The sequence below is a fragment of the Cibotium barometz genome, chromosome 5 (assembly GCF_041138505.1).
Source record: "Cibotium barometz isolate CiBa-2024 chromosome 5, ASM4113850v1, whole genome shotgun sequence".
NCBI lineage: Eukaryota > Viridiplantae > Streptophyta > Polypodiopsida > Cyatheales > Cibotiaceae > Cibotium > Cibotium barometz.
The window spans coordinates 22,451,167-22,474,190 of NC_141050.1; the positions used below are offsets into that span (position 1 = coordinate 22,451,167).

General features: G+C 44.3%; 1 protein-coding gene across 4 annotated transcripts; it reads right to left on the minus strand.

Moving 5' to 3' along the window:
• Positions 1 to 18: 18 nt before the first annotated feature.
• On the minus strand, positions 19 to 22,173 carry LOC147638208 (uridine/cytidine kinase UKL1, chloroplastic-like). Of its 4 annotated transcripts, none has more exons than XM_086798123.1 (15): positions 21,883 to 22,173; positions 21,260 to 21,432; positions 20,605 to 21,135; positions 20,393 to 20,462; positions 19,533 to 19,651; positions 15,783 to 15,879; positions 4,855 to 4,934; positions 4,304 to 4,498; positions 4,106 to 4,189; positions 3,470 to 3,530; positions 3,097 to 3,157; positions 1,187 to 1,280; positions 648 to 720; positions 453 to 535; positions 19 to 372 (listed from the first exon to the last, which is right to left on the minus strand). In XM_086798123.1, the coding sequence occupies exons 3-15, from the start codon at positions 20,650 to 20,652 to the stop codon at positions 157 to 159; spliced, it is 1,281 nt and encodes a 426-aa protein (XP_086654249.1). In that variant the 5' UTR covers positions 20,653 to 21,135; positions 21,260 to 21,432; positions 21,883 to 22,173; the 3' UTR covers positions 19 to 156. The 4 variants fall into 4 exon arrangements, with proteins under 4 accessions (XP_086654249.1, XP_086654247.1, XP_086654248.1 ...); XM_086798121.1 differs by having other exon boundaries at positions 20,605 to 20,696; positions 21,883 to 22,160; XM_086798122.1 differs by having other exon boundaries at positions 20,605 to 20,696; positions 21,730 to 22,138.
• Positions 22,174 to 23,024: the final 851 nt, after the last annotated feature.

A 23,024-nucleotide genomic window follows, 5' to 3' on the forward strand; every position in this document is an offset into this window, starting at 1 on the left:
CCCGTTATGACGAACAGGTGAGAACAGATATGAAGGCTTTATTGCTAAATTTCATTCAATAAATGAAATCTATTACAACATGGAATTTTTGAGGAAATTGTCATGGGCTTAGCAACATAGTACGCAATGCCCATATTGATATGGAAATTTCCGTCTTTAACCTGTTAGGCTCCTGTTTCCAGACCTGGAAACTTGAAAAGGGTTATCATAGAGCACATCAGGTCCATCATCATCCGTCCCAAAGTACCTGTCACCAAACTCTCCCATGCCAGGAACTACACGGTACTCCTCATTCAAGGCGGCGTCAATCTCAGACGTAACAATTTTCAACAGAGGAAAGTGCTTGCAAACCACATGGATGCCTTCTGGCGCCTGCACCATATCACCACATAAGAGAAGCAAAAATAGATTTTGTTTACAGACGAACCCTTCAAAACTTGAGGGAAACTTACAGAGATAAGGTTTAGAAAAATGATGTGAGCCTCAGGCACCCCCTTCTGGACTAACAGTTCGATCGCTTGAACAGCTGAATTCCCTAATGTGAAAAAAATATATTCCAGTAAGTTCAATCTGATGTAAGCAGGTACGTGCACGCCCACCTGTAGCGAGTGTGCGTGCATCTGTGGGTGCATGCAAAAGTACCAAACCTGTTGCCAGAACAGGGTCCAACAGCAACACGTGGCGATCCGCAATATCCCGTGGCAGTTTCTCATAAATCAACTGCAGTAAGTAAAATATGTAGCAAAAAACACAGGATCACCCATGGTATTAATGTGTACATTAATGTGGTAATTTAAACTAATGTGTACTATTACTGCCCTAGTGCGTTTCCATATGGGACAGGAAAGCACACCCATGCAAACATTGTTACATGAATGTATTTACAGGATTATAGAATTCCTCCAAGGATGGGGTACATAATAGGGAATCTCGAGGGCTCTACCAGTGGGTGAGGTTTTTCGATTAGAGGAGAAATGCCCACCACCTTCAGACCTACAAATGCCTAGGGCCTCTTGCATATCTCCTCTGATTAGCCACTTCACCCACTGGAATACCTCTCTAGATTCCATAATGTACCCATCCTTAAAGAATCCAATAAACACACGTGATGTAACACGTCACAAGACTAACCTTACCTTTTCTCTGGAAAAAAAAACAAGCAGACTCCCAACAACAGTGTCCACACCTGCTTGCCATTATCTCCATCACGATGGATCAGAATTTTTCCTATTTTGATCCCCTTGCAACAAGCCCGCAAAGCATTCTCCATGCTTTCACCGCTGTCATAATGCAAAAATTTTGATCTCAAACTTTAGCACGTTTTTTGTTAAAGACAGGCTGAACTTTTCAAACGAGAAGCAAGCAACAAAAAAAAGAGGAAGGATGCTCCTCTCCTCCGGCTGGCCGCTTTAAGAGGATGAGGCTCTCTCATACAATGGGGGGAGGGGGGAACAACCACATACATAGTCCATAGTGCCAAGTGGACTCACCACCACTGTCAGAAACAGACCGTGATGCCAAATCCTCGGGAAGGCCTCACGGCGCTTCTGCATATGGTAGGAGCCACCTTGAAGTTTCCCCAACTGTCCACGGAGGGTATGAATGATATCAAGCCAGATAATCCAGATGGACTCCGTTAGTGGGGTGAGGGTGCCCTCGATGGCCTCACTACATCGAGCTCTCCAAATGTGCCATGCAGCAATATTTCTGCAAATCTCCCATCTCAGGCTAGAACCTGGAGTTCAATGATCAGTGGATGGAGCTGGGACTAGCATTGCAAAAATACAGAGATGAGAGACATGCAGGGCAAGTCTCCCACCCTCCTCATATGCCATGGTGGCAACCTCAGTCTCAGTGGGAGAAACTGTGCCCCAAGTGACTGTGGGAGGGGGCCCGGTCCATAGTGAAAATGCGAAAAATCCATTGCCAAACTTGCTAAGCCTTCCAGCAATCCCAAAGGCAATGATGTTGTGACTCCTAGAGATAGCCACACCTCCAACAGACTCTTGGCCTACCTCCTATGGCCAGCCAAGTGCGAACGGCCAGGCTCCAATGTGCTAGCTGCCACAGAAAGAGAGTGATCTTTTGGAGCCGAAAACTCTCCCACAGCCTCTTCCAGAAATCTGAGAGAAACTGAGGAGGGAGGCCTTGAGACTTCCAATGCCCTGCTGCTGTTGGAGTGCCCTTGATCTGAATCCTGTGGCCCAGCCATGCGGTGTAAGGAAAGAAGGGGAGCCTCCTCACTGTCATAGGAATCATGCCAAGTCCACTCCCCTAGGTCCCACCGGAATCATGTGAGGGCAACCCTCCCAAATCCACAAACGCTAGAATCTCTCTCTGGCCACCTTGGCCAGTGGAGGATGTGTGCCACTCATGTACATGGAAACCAATCACCCTCACCCTCGCAAGGTACATCCACTGAAATCCTCCAAAGGGGGCTCTGCTCTCTTGAATCTGCCATAGAGAAGGTGAGTAAGGGGGAGCTCTCCGATAACACCACCTCACCAAGAGGAGGGGAAGGTATCCCTTCCTGAGACCAGGAAGGCAAACTGCCATAGGAAAGCCTGAGACGCCAACCAGAGGGTTGGACACTGGGTCGAAGGCATCTTGCCACCTCGCAAAGAAGGCTCGGGCCGTACGGAATGCGACAGGGCTCATCTGCATGACTGAACAGAGGGCAGCAGACTGGAAGGAGAGGGAAGGCGGGAACTCAACAGGACGGAGGAGGCGGCGCGGGCAAAAGTCAGCGAAGGAAGAGGCGGGCTGAAGTGCAGAGCAGGAAGGCTAAGGCGGGGGACTCAGCAAGCGGAAGAGGAGAAGGCAGAGGACGGGAACTGGGGGCAAAACCAGTCAGAGAGAGGGAGCTGGGCGAGGGCGAGGGCGGAGAGAGGGAGCAGGGCAAGGCAAAGGCAACAAATGCGCTAATGGGGGAAGCTCCAGCCTCTATTGATATACAATTTTCATTAAGAAAAAAGATAGATGTACCAATATCCTGTTCCTAAAAGCTGGTCAAAACTCCATAACCATAGAGATAAACAATACAAGCAGAAGAATAAAACAAATCACTTCAATAAATATCAGTCACGTATATCATACCTCCGTATGATTGACACACCACAGAGTTGTTTGCAGAAGTCTACTCCAGTATAGACCGACCCTGAAAATTTTATAAAGACCGTTAATCCTTGACTAGACTAGCATCAAAGTACTCTACTGAACATGGAGACAGACATTTTTGGCTACCTTGGAGGCAGCAGAATTGCACAAAAAAACGTTCAGGATATGTTATAGGAAGGGTTCTACACGAATGTGCCTTTTAGAAACAGATTAGCTTTATGAACATGATGAATTTCACAGACTTGTCAGTCTCTACCAATATCTACAAGGCCTACATGTTTATGTCCAACATAAGGGAAAAGGTCCACCCCAAACAAATTCAGAGATTCACAACACAAAGCTCAAAGCTCACCAGTAGGAGTGATGACCTGCTTTTCAGTAAAGGGAAGATGCCCAAGGCCATGCTCCACAACCTGAACAAAAAACAACATGCATCCACTTGCATTGTAAGTATGATGTGATTCATCCAGACAGAAGAGAGACAACAAATACTGATTTGTATGAACATAAGTGTGAATACAAGCTGTGTCAATCATAATTAAGATTGGAAACGGAATCTGAGGGGGGGACGAAACGGGCAACACCAAGGAAACACCTAAAACGGCAGGGGGGAAGCGAGCGAAACAAGCCAGGTCAGAACTGCCAATTTGGCTGAAGGGATATGAATGAAATGGCTGAAACATATTTCGGGCCCAGCAACCCCCAGAAATGGAAACCTAACTACAGTGCCAACATGCCATCCATGTCAAAAACAAAACCTTCTAGGTCTAGTGAGTTTGTTGCTTTTGAGACCGCATAACAATCACACTCATGAGCCCCCTGATAACAAGAATTTTCATCACTTTAAAATTAATGATGTAAGTATTTTAATTCTCTTAAAATCCACTGACCTAATTACAGTATTCAAAGAGGTTTCATTTGACCCAAGCCCACTGATTAACCATGCAGAATACAACTTATTGGCCTAGAAAATGGGTGAAAAAAATACCAATCGTATGAGCCGATCAGCATAGAACACAAAGTTGTGTTTTGTTGTCTCTTGATCTCGAATTAAAGTGTGCATTCCTCTAATCTGATCATAAATCCAAACATTTTTCATGCTTAGCATCTTAATTAAACGCTTTTCAGATCATATGCAAATAAGACTATCCTCAAAAATGCAAAAGTGAGCTTGAGTAGAAGATGCCTGAAAGGTGGATTGGATAACATAAACATTTGAATAGATTTTACAAAGATCATGTTGCCCTAGCTTTGTCCGTATATGTTGCACTATTAGATCAATTGCAACATGATTATCTCCCCCGCGAGGGATGATGACATCCGCATATTTCTTGGTGGGAAGCACAAAATCATCAAAAGCAGGCTTTACAAATTTCGCATACTGCATCAAGGTCAAAAAAAACAATCAAATCATTTGTCAAATCATCAATAGGTATGCAGGTATGTACAAACCTACATGCATACATCCATATGTAAAACAACTCCATGTTTTCTTTTCTTTCTTTCTTTTTCGTTGCTGTCAGTTTGATATTAGGTATTTACACGTCCAGGTTAGAACTCATGCCCCCTTCTGGGCAGCATGGTGCTATAGCCACTTGAACAAGCGACTGCTGATACAACTCCATGCTTTCAAACTACATTTTCCACTATTGACAATGAAGACACAACACAAATACATTTGATGTGAGAGAGAGAGAGAGAGAGAGAGAGAGAGATGGCTTCCGGCCCCATATTCACCTGTTCAAGGACATTGTTGACATCCCTCCCCCTTTCCACCGTATCGCGCCTTATTCTTCTTGCCAGTCTGACATCTGCATCTGCACCGAACACATGTTTTGCTGGCTCAAGTAAAATAAAAAAAATGTTAACATGCAGATTAATGAAATGATTTTTTTATTCACTGGCTAAATAGTACTTTGGATACTCTTTCCATAAATGTCGGCCGTCGACATCTTGTAGCATACTTTAACACTATGAAGCTCACCTGGCCAGAAACACAAGCTGAGAAACGGGAATGGTGTTCATGAGAAACGGGAATCGTGGTCATCAAGGCAACGGGCACAGTACCAGGGAAACGGCAAGGGGATACGCAATGTGGTTGCATCTCAAGAATACCTGATGAAGATAAAGTTATTCCAGATAGGATGAATGGCCTTGAAGCCGGATGTAAGCCGAGCTACTCTTGGCACCAATCTGGGTCTCCTGGCCACGGTTCCCATCTGGAAACACTGCCCAGCATGAGGTATAGATTGCCCCAAGTCCACCCTACCACAGAAATAGGCCTTGGTCTGTATCACCAAGATATACCCTATGCCGAGCTACTCTTGGCACTAAGGATCCACACTACATCTCTGCCAGTATTTTGTACAAGCTTTGGGGCACCTCACCCGGTTGCCACATTTCCAACTACAACTTTCAAAAGGTGAACAAATACAATGATAAAAATAATGAATACCTCTCAAGGGGAAAGTGGGGCTAGGTTAACAGGATTTCTCCCACGAGTCAAGTCACAAGGTGTTTCTCCACTAGGGAAACACCTTGGTTCTCTTCCTACATAACCGGGCACACTCGACCGGTTGCACTCCATAGGTCTGTCTCCACTTGGCCGCCATAATCTACGGAGGAGAGCCGGGCTCAAGCCAATAGTCGTGCCGATTTACAAAGGTCTTCAATGTGCCAGTTAATAGAATGAAGTAAAATATCTGTGCTTATGCACCACCCAGGGGCAAATCTGCCAATCAGGACAACAAGGGGAAAAGCTATGCCAAGAGATGCTTGTAAACAGCTGAGAGGAGTCTGCACAGCAGCATGCAGGACGGGACAAGGCAGCAAAAGGATCTGCACAGAAGCAGGGAGAAGCAGGGTGTGATGGTTGAGGAACAGTGTGGAGCCATCAAAGAGGTTGGGTGGCAGCTCAGGGGGGGCGCAAACGGGCAGAACATGATGAAATCTGGTTCACTGCAAGGCGGAGCAGCCAGCAAGAGATCGGCGGCACCTAGCAGAGTTGAGCTGCAGGAGACCATCCAGGCAATGCTGAGGTTCAGAGGCAGCTTGTTACGTCACAACAAGCCTAGGATTCGGGCGAGGGGCATATGCTAACTCAAGATAAGGTTTACGGTTGACCCAAGATTAGGGCTAAGGCTGAGCTGGGGTGTCGAGACCTAGAGGGTTCACACGTGGGCTAAGGGCGCTAGCAAGATGAGGTCTAGATTGGCTAAGAGCTTAAAATTAATAGACTAGGGCTAATAATGGCTAAAAGCTTATAAATAAAGCAAGAAAGCTAATAAATAAAGCAAGTTATTACTATATGAGTGACCTTGGGGTCACTTATAGGTCAAGTAGTCACGTGGTGGCCTGGGGCTACCAAGGAAGCATGCAAGATCTCGTGGCCATGGAGCTGCTGGCCCAATGGGGTCATCGGACCAAGCAGGCTCGCGGTAATTCGATCTCAGGCTCGGGGGTGGTTCAAGGCACCGAACCTCCAGTTGGGTGGTGAGTTGCTACCCACAATACATCGAGGTCCTGTGATGCATATGACGATGTCGGGTCTCTGAAACCTCGTTAGGGTTTCGGTTCTAGCTGCAAGGTTAAGGTAGGTACTAGGTGGTTTGGCCTGATGGTTTGGAACGCTAGGTTGGGGCCATCGGTACCAAGCAGGCTCACAGTAATTAGACCTCAAGCTCGGGGGTGGTTCGAGGCACTGAACCTGCGGTTTGGTGGTGAGTTTCTAGCCACAATCCATCGCGGTCATGCGATGCGTACGACGATCTCGGGTCTATGAAACCACGTTAGGGTTCCAATTTGTGGAGACCTTACATTGGTATCAGAGCCTATATCTCACCCGAGGCACGGAGGATGTACAAGATAGTACCCTCATGAGATTTGTTTTGACAAGAAAGCCATGGTTTCTCCGCATGGATGTGTGGGGAAGCAAGAAAGGGATAAATCCCTCGTGCAGATGCACAAGAAACAGAGAGAAGCAGAAAAAGCACAAGATGTGTGGGCTGGACAGCAGAAAAAGCACCGGATGTGCAGGCTGGACAGCAGGTTGTTGAGACCATTTCGCTCCTAGGCAATTGCGGTTTCTGGTCATACAAGCCAAAGGGCGATGGTACAGCGCTTGGGCAAGCTGTGTGTGGTCCCGTGGCAGCCCTGAAGCATGGCGCCCAGGGCTGGTCCTAACTGTAGAGAGCGGCCAGAACTGGGGCAGTAGCCAAGGCTTATGGGCGGCCAAGAGTGGAGCATGTGGGTGACCAGTAGAGGGGTCGCCAGCAGGGCATACAGCTAGCCAAAAGGGGGTCCGGTCAAGGCACCTAAACCAGGCCCATGCAGGGTGGCAGATGGCCTGTGCAAAGACCAGGCATGAGAGCAGCCAGCAGCGCAGCCAAAGAGGCGGAAAGGCATGCCCATAGACATGCGCACGTGTGGGCTGGGCAGTCGTGCAGAAGGATAGCAAGCAGAGGAGGCCGTGTACAGGCTGTGATGGGCACATAGAGTTGTAGGGCATAGTCACCAGAAACGAGAAACGGGAACGAAAACATTCGAGGAATGGAAACAAGGAAATGAGTTTTTAGGGGTGGAAACGGCCGTTTCTTGGGACAAGATCACTTGAAACGGCCATGGAAACGAATGGGGTCCTGAAACGGAGAAACATGTTTCTAGCGTCTGAAACGGCCGTTTCCTGTGACTATGTTGTAGGGGGCCGTGTGGGAGAAGGAAAGCTAAATTAGAGGCATGGACGTTAAAATGGGAAAAAGCGTCAGTAAAAGAAAAGCATAAGTGAGCTTTTTTTTGTGCTAAAGCAGGAGGGGGCTTATTTTTAAGCTTCAGCTTTTAAAAAGCACAAAACTAAAGCAAGTGTGCTTTGTTAAACTCGTTCCCCCTATAAATTCAGCCTCTTCCTTCTTATTGGCTCATACATACAACTTGTGCAAGATCTCTTGATCTCCGAAGTTGCAAACTTCGCTTTAGCCCTCTCATCCACCCTAAAAGCTTTTCTCCTAACCTTTCACTTCTTTCCAGCCTATAACCCACCACCTTTCTGTGACTATTTTTCTCCAAGTTGACACACGTTTAATGTGCACTACAGATATATGGAGTCAATGGGCCATGACTCTGTGAAGTCATCCGACGATAACGACGTGGTCGGCGATGATGACATTGAACGAGTGAAGCCACCAAGATGGCTAGGCTTTTACCCACCACCACCAGTAAGGCTGGAAGATAAACAGGAGCATGTTATGGATCTCTCGAGGGAGGATCGCATTGGGCCCAAGCTTGATGGGTGCTCCATGCCTTGGCCAAATGATGACCATGGGATTATTAAGTGGTGTCAGGAGGCTTTGACTCAATGGGATTCAAGTTTGAATTCAGACACAATAGTCTTGACTTCACAGACCCTAAGTCATGACGCTTGTTCTAACTTTTCGCATACTTTTTTGTACAACCCCTAATTAATAATTCTTTAATTATTCAGGGTCTTTGTGGAACTGTGATGGAATCTAGTTTGTTGCATGCTCTTACACTTCCACATGAGTGAATAGTTCTTTTTGAAACGGTAAAGAGATCATAACTAGTTTTACCATGAATCCTTCATGTTATCTGGAAAGCCACTAGGTGGCAAGTGGCAGGCAATCTTGTTGGAAATTGGCAAAACCCTAGATAGGGTGCCGAGTTAGGGAGTCTTGTGGTGATGGTCATAATCCAAGATGCTTAGGCAAAGATTTCCAGAAGGCTTACAATCAACCAATTGCGCTAACTACGGAAGCCAGGGAGAAGGATTCAGGTGTGAACATGCTGGTATCTTTCATCCTTGACTTTGCGTGGATTAGGTTGACCCTCCAGCTGACCTAAGGTTTGACCTTGGTGTTTAGAGGGGAATTCGATTGCTTCAAGGCTGGATTGTAAGGGGGAAAGTTGGCCATTCCACCTATGATCATGCTTAATGGGGGTTTTATGTGGGGTGTGCTCTGGTGGTATGGGACGCTGATGGCTTCGGGAGATACTGCCTCTATAGCTTCGGGAGATTGAGCAGATGAATGAAAACAACAACAAAGCAAAAGAACTCTCACACAAGTAACCACAAAAGAAACCATATGTTCTCTACTCCAACAAGATCATCAACAACTATATAATCTGCAGCAACTGCTTGCAGCCTTATACTGGCTAATACAACAGATTTGAGCAATCCTCAAATCTGGTCCAAGTTCCAACAGTATTGCACTATGAGAGGTTCTAGGACAATCTCCCACACAAAACCCTCTCCCACTCCTGCAATTCCCTGCTCTGGATAGATCTTAGTCTTCTCTCGCAAACCCCACGTCACCTTTCACACAGAACAAACCCTCAGATAACCAGCTTCACAGCAATCTCACAACCCAGATCTAGCTCTCTTAGCAACCACTTCTTCAACACCAATGCTCTCACAATGCTCTTACAAAACAACTACTCATTCTACCCCTCCTTGCGTAACTACACTCTATCCCCTCCATGCCCTCACCTACTCTACCTGATCCTGTCGGCTATTCGCCATGCAACAATCCTAACAACAGCTTATTACATCTAGTTACAAGTGCACAACTATCCATGCAAGAATCCTACATTCCTAAGTCTTTAACCATATCCAATGTATTATTTTCTTCTCTTGGGGTTGGGATGAGCATCTCCATTGATCATGTCCTCTTGACCACAAAAAATCCTATCATCTTTTACCAAACCCCCCATGGTTAGAGCATTTATGCTCAACCAGATGCTATGGATTCCTTGAAACAATCCTCTGCAAAAAAAATACATTTAGGAACAAACTTCAACCTATTCTTCTGCAGCAGCTTCATCAGCAAGCAAGTCTTTATCCACTGTCTCTGAATCCTTTTGAACTGTCATGATTCTGCACCAATATGGCTTTAATCTGTCGCCATTAACTCTCTTTGAATGGAGTTGATCATCTAAATCTACAAGCTGATAAGAACCATTCTCATAGATGAGCACAACTTTGAAGGGACCTTCCCACTTGATTTGGAATTTAGTCTAGAAAGTATTGTCCAATTTGCTATTGTACCTAAGCACCAAATTCCCTCCTTGATGCCTTTATCCTCCTTTATTGTTTCATCAGTGCCTCTCTTCATACTCGTCTATGTCCCTGTCCTGATGTTTAACAATCTAGCCCATTACAGTGTGGATAGTAAGGGGTTGAAAACCTGTGTGTTATATGCAACTTTTGCATAAGCTCTTGTACAATCTGGCCTCTAAAACCAGGTCCTTGATCTGTCAGCAACTCTAATGGCATATCAAATCTTACACAGATATCCTCAAAGACAAACCTGGCCACTTCCTTAGCAGTAATGCTCTTGACACATCTAGCCTAAGCCCATCTAGTTAAGTAATCCACTCCACTTAAGATGTAGGTCTTACCCCTAGCAGTTATGGGTAGAGGACCAATTGCATCTAAACCCCACTTTTCAAAAGCTCCATATGAAACAATGGTTTTCCTTAACTCATGATGCAACACCCTTCTTCCTTGCTTTTGACATGGTTCCCAACTTCTGCACTCCTCAAACTAGGCCACACATAACCTCCGGTCAAAATCTTTCTCAAAGTGAACTTCAAGGCAAAGTACCCTCCACATACCCCTTCATGACATGAAGCCATTATGGCAAAGATCTCTTCTCTAGTTGGAACCCTTCTCAGAACCAAATCCTTGCTCTTCATGTAAAGTTGATCATTCACAACGCTGTACTGCAAAGCTCTCCTTATGAAACCATATCTCTGTTTCCTGGACAAACTTGAAGACACCAGACGTGTGTGCAAAAATTCTTCAATTTCTTGTAAACTCTCCCTTCCAACATAACTAGGATGAGTTACAGTCATAGCATATGCATCCAAATCCTTGCCTAACCCCCCTTTTGCTAATGTATCTACAACCTAGTTTTGTTTCCTCTTCACATATTGAATCTGGACCTCTTGAAATTTCTGCAGCATCCTTTTGAATTGAAAGCACCACTCCTTCAACTTTGGATTCTTGGCCTTCCAAACATTTTGAAGTTGTCTAATGGCCAGTAAGCTATCTCCTTTGATGATTAGTCTGCTAATCTCTCTCAAGACACTGTTGAAGCACATACTCTAAAGTGGCATACTCAGCTTCATTGCTGGTCTACACTTGCACTTGCTGGTTTGTACCTTCTAGATTCAACAAAACCACACCTCCACTGGCTACCCCTGAGCTTCTCTTAAAGGCTCCATCAAAAAACAGAGTAAAAGCATTGGACAAGTCTCCTTCAGGGTCTTTCCACCTGGGTACTTTCTTCTTCATCACGGTCTCCTCTCTTAATACCAAAGGATTCTGTGTATATTAAAATATCTACCAATGGGACCCTTGTACTATCCTCCACTATACAAGTGAATTGAAACTCTTGCAACTCAACCAACAATTTAGACAGTCTCTTGGATGGAAGAGCAAATTGAATCAAATGGGGAAGTAAAGAGTAATGGGTCAATATAGTGAAAGGTTTTGAAAGTAAGTAAGACCTTAATTAAGGCAAAAACCACAGCCACCATCACTAACTCTGATTCAGAATAAGTCCTTTTCCCAACTGTCTTTGTTTTGCTAGCAAAATATACTGGCCTCATATAGGAATGCTCTCTTCCTTACTGTAATAGTACTGCACCTATGGCATCTTCTCCCACACTAGGATTTACAAAGAACTCCTTACTCCAGTCAAGGGGCATAACAACTAGCAAAGTGCTTACAATTTCCTTAACCTACAGAAAAGCTTCCTCTTCCTTGTCTCGCCACACAAAGGGATCTCTTTGGGATGCTTGTTGCAATGAGTATAAAGCTTGAGACAACAGATAGATGAATCTAGCCAAGTATATTCTGTCACCATTTGGCCACCCAATTGGTCCACCCGTGTTCTCTGACGTCCATGGCAGTTGCCTATGCCACGGATTGATGCTACGCATGTGATACTGTGGACTTGACTTTCCGCTAGGACTTGTGCATGTGTGTACATGCCAGGAAATGCCTGGAGGATTGGTGTTCCATTGGGTCTGGTACCTCGTATACTTGCCTGGAGCACGTCTATTTTGGTATAGTTTCATCAACGGCGGGGATTGTCCATATCAATGCCGCATTGCATGGCATCTTTATGTGCTTGCTTGCAATTAAAATTGCATGTTGTTTTCATGCTTGCCTGACCAATGTGTAGTTCCGAGTAAGGAGATGCCCGTCCGTGAACCGTGCATGTAACTGTCTGCTGACATGGTTATGTGGCATGTGACAGGTGGTAAGTATTGCTCATAAACCTAGCTTTAGGAATTAGCACTAAGTTATAAGTGAGTGTGTACACACTTCAAAACTCACTTATAAGTTTTGACCAGCCCTGTGTTCGCACACATTGATGTCCCGAGGTAGACAAAACGCAATGCCCACTACCCATACCTTATCCCCTTTGTACAAAGGGAGCAACCAGCCATGTGTCCGCCCGCTCTAGCATGCACAACAAGCCACTTGCCCTCTCTACCTGACACATAGAGTAGACAGCTCACTCTCTCTTCCCTCTCTCTCTAAAAGTAGGTGCACCCTTCATGAGGCCTCTTTGGCTGTACTTTCTACACTTTCTCTTTCCCAACTCCATATCCAAGTTTGCTAGCGTGTTTTCCAAGCTTCCAAGAGTGTTTCCAGGTGGTGTACACTCTTCCACACACTACCAATGACTGAAATTCAGCAAAACAACTCTTATTTTTGCTGCAATTTCTGGTCTTTTGCTGAAAACGCTGATTTCAGCCCTCCTTTCTCAAGTTGAACCAAAGAGGAAGCTTTCCCAGGGTTCCCTTCATCCTCTTAAAGACTTTTGTCTTCACGAAGGATCGCGACAAATGGAAGATTTCAACACACAAAACGCTTCCATTTTGAAGACTTCCACTGTCAACAACTCTACTTGCAATTTAGTAAGCTTTGATGCTTAAATATGGAAGCAAGTAGCAGGAGGGAGGAACCGGACTCCATGTTCACATACCCTGTGTAGTGTTCTCTTATCCTATGCGCTCTCTTGCAAATTGTTGCTACCATGTGTTGGTGGAACAATAGAGAGCAGATGGTAGGGAACATGGGCACTTGAGAGCGTAGTGTGAGTTGCAAGTCTACACCGATAGCTACATTGTTTGCAATACTGTTTTCATATGCATTGGTGTGAAAATCTGGTCGGAAATGCCCATGACACTATGTACTTGATTCAGAACACTATGGACAGCCATACAGTGAATGTTGGAGATGCTTACACAAGAGGCAGGGACAATGAAATGCATGCTTCCATATGAGCAAACTCATGTGGTGCATATTAGGGAACAGGAACATGTGGGATAGCCATCCCATGGCAAAGAGAAAATGCAGGAAGAAAAGTCCATAGCCTTAAGGGCTAAACTTACTTCTATGCAAGCTCTTCTTTATGCACGACGACAAGAATTGAAGCTCTACCACCAGGAGGATCCATTGGAACATGATGGTTTGAAGGCCAAGAAAGTTGAATCTTATATGGATCATGCAATGGCAATGATTGCTCAAGAGTTGCACATGCAACCGAGGAATGCAGCACGTGCATGCTTGGCTCATACCAAGGATACCTATGCAGAAAAGGCAACCATCCCACATGCCTCCAGCCAATAATAGCCACGTTAATACTATATAGACAAGTGACCTTGGAGTCACTTATTGGACAAGAGGTCAAGTAGTTATGCGGTGGCGTGTGGCTACCAAGGAAGTATGTAGTATCTCGTGGCCAAGGAGCTGCAAGGTGGGAGGTTCATCCTAGTGGCATGGGACGCTAGGTTGGGGCCATCGGTACCAAGCAAGCTCGCGGTAATTAGACCTCAAGCTCGGGGGTGGTTCGAGGCACTAAACCTACGGTTGGGTGGTGAGTTGCTAGCCACAATCCATCGCAGTCATGCGATGCATATACAACAATGTCGGGTCTATGAAACCTCGTCAAGGTTTTGGATAATCCTTGGGCATGGTCTGTGGAGACCTTACATAGCAGCTCATGGAAATGGGAAACCTCACTTCATGGGGCCAAGGCAAGGCTCTCGAGCTCCTCAAATGAATGGGGTGCACATGCAACCATCCTCCACCTTGTAGGTGAGAGGGTGCCAAGTGTCGGGTGGCACACCAAACTTGGTAGGGTATCCCCCAACACTCGTTGGGATCATGCATGTGTGCATTCCCCACCCTTCAAACTCACATTAATGATTTAGGTGCCCTCTAGGATAAAGTGCACGCCCACTCAATTAAGTGGATGTGAACCTCCATTACAATTTATACACAAAACAGACTCGTTTTTACAATGAAGGATTTAAAGCATACCTACCACCTGTTCACATGTACAAATACAAGTCAGATTCAAGCATTGGAGATATACTAGTCCACGGGATTAGTTCCAGGAGTCCCAAGACCCGATGACCATTACACTCCTGATCAAAACAGACTAAACTAATCTTAAGGCAATGCATACATTTTACCAATCAACAAGATAAAGAACGCAGTGCACAAATTGCATTGGATGATCTCCCATTCTCATAAGCTTGTACATTCACATCACTCGGCTCAAGCACCGGCACCAAGCCCCTATGTGCCTCACGAAGTCCATCCAAACTCATCAATGATTATGTCCAGCTGGTGACAGTTCTAGCCCTCCACATGGGCGCCACAGATAGAGACAAGGCTAAGAAAGAAGAAAGAACTGTGGGTTCAAATCAATTGCGAATAATTTGAAAAGGACACAAAGAATCAATTTCTACTTCCAAAAAGGTGCAATGATGCAACGTGCTAAGGTCAAGCAATTGAGACATGGACTGTGAAGGAATACATGGCCAAAATCTGGAAATTTTAAACTCCTTATTGGACAACTGGAGAAATACATAGACAAACTCTGAAAAGTATACTTAAGGTCACTCCTCTTCCTCCTCAAGGTGAAGCAGCTTCGAGATTGATGATTTCTATAGAGGCCACTCATAACTCATCACCTCTTTCTTCAGAAATGCAAAGAATAACAAGCACCACGGTAAGGATTGAAGCAACGGTTCCCCTAGGAAATTTCCAGGTTGCTCCCATTAGAGAATTTTTGCAAGAACAGCTCCTAAGCCACTTTGCTGAAGGATAGGTGATGCCACTTGAGGGATAAAGTCACAAGACACACCATGTCCGAAACCCCATACCAAGCAAAAACAAGCAGCTTTGGTCCAAATCGACAAGTTACTATTCCACAGCCTACTTAAGAACTTATTGCTGAGGCTCCTGACCCAAGGATGTGTAGTTGTATCTAGGACATATCTCTTACTCATGCACATACTGTACATGCTGTATGTCATAATTATCATACAAGCTTGTTGAAAGCTTTCTAAAACATGTAGAAACATGACCTTTTCAGATTAACTCTAATTCCAAAAAAGCTTGCTAAACACTTCATCTCCCCCCCATGGACAAGGGCCTCCATCCAAGTGTCTGCAAGACGGGGATGGTCTATAAAGTCCCTTAGTCCTGTTACAAGTTCATCAAATAGAGTCTTCTAAACAAAGACAATGGTAAATCACATTACAGCACGCTTGAGGGAATCGCCTAGTGCACAAAAAAATTACTCTTTATCATTCAACATGTAGACTTTGAAGGTAAGTCAAACCTGTGTCTACAAAGATTTTCATGTTCATCGTTACACGGACTCGTGGATCGTGGAAAATCAAGATCCCTTCCATTATCACAACATCAGCTGCATTCACCTACAGAAAAAAACATTAAAAGTTGCACTGAAAAAGTGTTAAATATTGTAAGTGGCATTAAAATATTTCCATCAGTGGGCCTTTTCCTGAATGGATATTGTATCACACTGCCCAGCAGGGGGAGTAAGCTCAAACCCCAATACTTTAAAAATATTTATTTGGTTATTATTTATTTATTCGTTCATTTGTATTGTTATCTATCTTTATCTTTATATTGATAACTCTCAAAAAAATGTCCTTTATGGCATTCATACCTGTTACATGCACTGGACTTCAAGTGGGTTAAGAGGACTGACACTTGACTGACCTCTAAGGCTCAAAGACTAACCTACGTAGCTCGTGCCTGACTGTCCCTAGACTGAGGGCTCACAATGGGGTCATGGCGTACGACTAATGTTCCTATAAAAAGGTGCTCCTTCTGTACAAATGTTGCACTGATGATCATGCCAGTGTGTCACTATGTGAAACCGAGGTGGGTAGTACAATCCAAATTTCTAAGAATATTAAACTTCACATTAAATACACGAAGTACAGATAGCTTCACCAGTAACAACCACACTCACTTAATGAGTATAAAATACTTACAGAAGTTGACAACACAATGGGTCCGAAACGGGCCACGCCCAACGCCCCCCCCCCCCCCCCCCCCCCCCCCCCCCCCCTCCTAGATAAACCTTTATTACAAGGAGTATTTGCAAATACATGTAGAGAGTGCTCTTGCACCAGATTTCCAAGTATCAAGAATGAAAACAAAGTAGAACAAACTCCATTGCCCAAGCCCAAGGCAAGGGGTGTTTCCAGCTTCACACCAACCTAGTGTGGATCTCACAAGAGAAGCTCAGTCTCACATAGTCTACTATGTGGACCTCACATGCACTCCCAGTCTCACACTAAACTAGATGCTCTTACAGAACCTTGGCCACTTGGTCGTCAATCCAAATAGAATCACTTGTTGCAACATCAATCACAATGCACATACCTTCCGTTTGTTGATCTTTCAAGACACCTGTGGCGGACTACTTGGAAGCCACGAACCTGCTGCCAAGCTAAGCAGGAGGAAATGTCACATGCACTCTGCACTGTAGTGCATGGTAACAAGATGTCTCATCATCATCAGTGCAACATTGTACATTATTAGTACCTTTTGGGATGATATTAGTCGTATGCTGTGACCCCATTGTAATCCTCAGTCCAGGATAAGTCAAGCACGAGCTACGTAGGTCATTCTCAGCCTTAGACAGTCAGTCAGTCAGTCAGTCCAAGTCCCTTAACCCACTTGAAGAGATGCATTCATGCATGTAGAGTCGGTAGAAGCCTTAGGGTTTGCATTAGAAAGCACTCTGCATACTACATAGCATTCATCCACTGCATTTAGACCATGGCAGAAGCCTTCAGATACCATCTAGCATTCATCAGAATTTATCCAGTATTATTCCCATAATTTACATCATTTATATATTTTAGCCAGGACAGATACAGTCAGTCAGCTCTATAGCCAGCCGACCAGCATCACAAGTCCATATAAATAGCTGAGCATATAATCTATTCATTCATTCATATCATAATCAGCATTGAAGAACTCAACGCTTGGAGCCTTCAGCACAAGGAGCATAAGCGATTGCAAAATTCAGCACATCAACCTTCAGCGTTTTCCTCATCAGCATATAGGAGCATCAACGCTTGAGCAATTCAGCCTTCCTTCCGTAAAATGCAGCATCTACAGCATTCAACCTACACTACCCCTTGCGTTTTCAGCATTCATACAGTTTTCAGCATCCTCATATGCATCGTTTTGCTACAGCCACTTGGTGAAGGTAAAACTCAGCATTCATACATAGTCTAGAACAGTCCCAATCAGCCCCTTTTCTCAGTCTCAGATTTGCAGCCTTCCTACATCCATTGGGAAGAGTGCATAGACTCAAGATTGGTCATCATTGGTGCTTCTACAGCCGTGTACAGTTCAGCCTGACTCTTGGTCCTCCGAGATCTTGCGTTTGGCTTATCGTTAGTCTCTTCAAAGAAATAAAGCCCGGTAACAGGATAGAGGGCCCTTCAGTAGGTAATTCGGGACCCCATATGGTCTACAGCTTCTATCTCTTTCTCTCTCAAATCTCTTAAAGTTTTGAAGTCTTAAAGTGGATTGCTAAACTCGCGAAACTCAAGATACAGAAGACGGTGTGAGCATTTGTGTGACAGGATCCTCAATTACGAATACTTCCGCTACATGTTACATCGGGTGCAGGGAAGAATGAGAGAGAGAGAGAGCCCTTTCGCTTCAGTGCAGAGGGTGGTTCTCTTTGCTTTTATTACGAATACTTCCGCTACATGTTACATCGGGTGCAGGGAAGAATGAGATCCTCAATTACGAATACTTCCGCTACATGTTACAGCAGGTGCAGGGAAGAATGAGAGAGAGAGAGAGAGCCCTTTCGCTTCAGTGCAGAGGGTGGTTCTCTTTGCTTTTATTTTCTTGTGTGAGAGAGAACATCGACACTTGAATCGTCTTGCCTGCGGGAGAGAGAAAAGGGCATCGAAACTACCTGGTCGCTTCAGCCCGTCGATGAAGAAAAGGAAATTCTGCACTTAGGTTGTCGATGTGTGGGCAAGAATCCGAGTCCTTCGCCAGCCAGCCATCCCTCCCCCCCCCCCCACGTCGACCACCATGCTATATGCGTGAGAGGGCTCCAGATGTTCTTACGTGGCCATCGATGCCCTTCTAATTTGTTTTATTTCAAAATGCCATCAGCCTTCGTAAATGACTTAGAAAACTTGGGTGTCCCTTGGGGTGTTCACACCCATTATTAATGTGGGTGTGAACACTCCACCTTATAAAATGTAACTAAACCTTAGACATGGGTTTTGAACCTTTTCGACGACTAGTTTTGGTGCCTGCAAAAAGCCAATCACAAATTAACAAAGCAAAGGCATCCACACAGTCTCGTAGCCAGTAGTTCTCGGCGTCCCCAGTGCTACGAGACCGAACATAGGCAAGCATGCAGGACACGAAAACAAGTCATGCATCTAATAAATCTTTCATCTTCGCACATACATAAAATGAAGTGCATATGCAAATATACATTGGAAATCCCCCATTCTCAAGCCATGTATCTCACTCAGGGGTCTAGTCATACTAGATGACCCCGAGTTCCAGTGTTCCCAGTCATACTGGTCACACCTCCAGGCCTACTAGTCACACTGGCACTGCCATGCGAACTACTGATCATATCAGCAAAGTTCTCATCCCTCTGGAAATATCAATCCATCTCATAAGACTACTGATCATATTAGCAAAGCCCAAATACTAGACATCCTGAGGGTGATTCACCAGTCAAACTGGTGTCCAAATGCATAGAAAGATCCGGAGAGAATCTATCTTTGCATTTATTTGAGGATACCTTGTTGTTCAGGGAGCCAAATGGTGACATTGTGTACCCCATTGCAGGGTGCACGTGACAATACCAATACAAAACCCCCTGATTCATACAATACTTGTACCGTACAGAACATTCCATGTGCAGTACCAAACACAAAAGCTTTTGGCCCTGTACGTTATTTCCCAACCCATAAGCCTCATCCATGCAACATGTAGATGCTTCCTCCGTGCACAATTCTTACAGTATATTTTATATTCAAACTTTTTCAAATGGACGCACCTTGCGGAAAGTATCAGAGCGACGTTGATGTCTCTTGAAGTCATACACGGGTATCTGCACGGCTTCTCCTTGGCTCAGTGTTCGAATGCAATCCAGAAGTTGCTCTGTATCAAATGCATCTGAAAGAGTCCATCAACAAAGCATAGCACAAATCAAATGGTCGTACATTCAAGCTGTCCACAGCTTGCATCAAAAAATTAGCATGTCTTCATTACCCAATTTTTGCTTCAGAGCTATGTTCTGTGCATATGTGTAGGAATCTGCTTACAGATAACAAATCAAACAAATACGAAAGATCTCGATAAAACAGCAATGCCCCAGACAAACAGGAACCTGAAATGTGAGCCACTAGGATATACAAGAGGAGCAGGCCTGTGACAAACCTCTCACAAATGGTCCAGATTAGAGGGTTTGCTGGTATCTTGTCCCGTACAGGCAACTCCAACATAATCACACACGCAGATCAGAGCAGGTTCATGCTACTTATGCCAAGACTTGCAGCTTTGGTCAATCAGGCACTGGCTAGCTCATTTACCGGAGTCATCAATGCAAGGAGATTTGTGTTCGAAGTGGTGGCTTGACCGTCAACACAAATCAAAAAAAGAAGATCATGCCAACATGAAAAAGCCAACTTAGCAATAAACGGTATGCATTGAAGGGGGCAACTAAAAGCAGTTCAGCTTGAGAAACACCAGACTCATCCAGCCCAGTCAAAATGTGCCAAAATCTCTCTCTCTCTCTCTCTCTCTCTCTCTCTCTCTCTCTCTCTCTCTCTCCCATGTCAGCGCTTGATAGGATGTTGTCGTTGAAAGTTGGGCATTCCTGTTTTTGAAGTAAACAAGGTTAAGGGCTAACAGTACCTGGGTGATCAAAGTTGTACTCTTGGACATGTGCTAGCTCCTCCGGAGTCAGTCCACGGTAAAATGAGTCCTGCAATGCTTCCAGGGACGTGAATACAAGGAATAATAAGCTTGTGTTTCATTTGTTTTCTGTCAGAAACAGAACATCATAACACATCAGAAAAAAGAGGGACAGCCTTATGCATTCATAACCAAGAGACATGAAAGTTTACCTGGTTGACAAGGACTACACGATGATCGTGCAGCTGCTGAATGATCATATCACACACAGTTGTTTTCCCTGATGCAGTACCTCCAGCTACACCTACAAAGTTCAAATGCAGCCATATATTTGTCCCAGAGGTGATAATTCATCTGCTTCTTACTGGCACAGTCCAATATTGCTCTTAAGCTCTCAAGAACTAATCATTCCGCCCCTGATTAACACAAGTGTCCCCCAGTGGCAAAGTTACATCCCTAATCAGCACAGTTAGGCTACACCCTTGATTGGCACTGTTGAACAGCCCCTAACTGTCTGATCAAGCAGCCGTGAATATCACTTTTAAAGCACACACAGCTAAACATCCCCTATTAGCACAACCTAGGCATCCCTTAACTGGCACAGTTCAACATCCCAGATTAACCCAATGATAATCTGTCTCTGATTAACACTGTAATTCGACACAAATAAGCATCCCATTAACACTGTAAGGCCTCCCTGATTAACACTGTTCAGCATCCCTGATTATCAACGTTAGGCATCCCTGATCACACAGTTGATAAACACTGCTAAGCATCCTTGATTAACACTCCTACTCATACCTCGTTCACATTATAAGCATACACTCAATTTAGCACTGCAGCAACACGAATGGAGAAAGAGCACACCTATGACAAAGGGCTGCTTGTGGACGGACTTTGTTGTGGCCAGATGCCCAGCAACATCCAGCCGCAAACCGGAAAAATGTGCATTTGTCGCAGCCTCCATGACACTGTGTCCACCTCCAGCTTCACTTCCAAACTTTTCCAGATGAGAGAAATTCTCCACTAATTCATTGCTCCTGAAGCCACAAAATGTGGGAAGGTGAATACCACTGTTTCGGTCTCCCAGGTCCATGAAACCCTAGACTTTGCTTAATTTCTGCACGGAAACTAAGTGCCATAATGCTCTCGTGTGTGTAAAAACACAAAACCCTAGATTTTGCTTACTCTGATATATCAAAAAGCATGGAAACCATGAGTGCTCCCAAGTATGTGAGACCACAAAACCTTAAATTCTGCCTACTCTGATGCATCAAACAATATGGCACAACTCCTTTCCATTTTTTAAAAGGAAATCTTCTCCACTGTTACCATACGTGTATGTAAAACCCTAGATTTTGTTTTGTCTGGAATATCCAAGTGCCTTTTCGACTGACGTTGTCGGATTGCCAAGCAGGAAACCAGAACAGAGATCGACCCAAGGAGGAGAAATCAAAGCTTTGAAACAGTTGGCTATGGTGGAAGCCTACCTGTTGAGAAGAATAAGGATCAGAACTGATGATGAGCACCAGCTCTCCAGTCTCAACTGGAGAACTCAAATGGCATCTTGATGTCTGAAATTGCTTTTACAAAATTGGCTTAAATCCCAAAACAAGAGAATATTGTACGTGAAAGAAAAAGAGAGGTGTGTGTGTGAGAGAGAGAGAGAGAGAGTGTGCGTGCGTGTGAGAGAGAGAGAGAGAGAGAGGGGGACGGCGCTTGAGCACCTTAGGCTTATAATTGTGCATCTTGTGCTTTACTTGAAGAAAGAATCATATAGTAAGAATTTTTGTCTTGAAAAGTCATTGTATATCTTAGCCTACATAGTAAGATTTTTTTTGTCTAAACAATAATTATGTACTAGTATTGGACCCGCGCGTTGCTGCGGCCGACAGGTAGAGTTCTAGAAAAAATAAACTCAGTTTCTCCAATTTAGGTCATGTTTTAAGTAAACACAATACATTATTTCAAGTGACTTTATATATATATATCTCAAAATAACATCCATGTCTCGTAGATTTATGGCGAAAACAAAAATATCATAGTAATGTAGCATACGAAGATGCAAAAAAGGACCAATATTACATATTCTCAAAATGCACCACAAAATACGTATTCTCAGTCAGTAATGTCAGAATCAACAAATTGAATTCTTCTCTTGTGAGAAGAATCATTCAATTGTCTCCTCATCACAATACGCTCTCTATTGTAAAGCGGTGATCCATTCCGCACATGCTGTACTATCGATGAATGCAAAGGACCTGCACAAACGAAACAATGATAAATCAAATCTGCACATAACGACACATCGATAAATAAAATCTCAAAAAAATCTTATAATAGAAAAACATAATCAAAATTACCTCGTACAATAGAACATCGAGTGGATGGTACATGAGGAGCTCTAGTATAAAACGCATAACAAATACCAATGGTCATGATGGATGTAAGAAACAACCACTCATCGGGTACTGAATACCCCTCAAATGATGCAAAGCATCTGTCCATCTCTCTCCAAAACAAATAGACACCCCACTCCTCATCAGGAACACCAATCCCGTACATCTCGATGCCTTCGTCAACAACTCTTACCATAAACGTATCAATGTCATGTAATATCCTAAAATCAAAG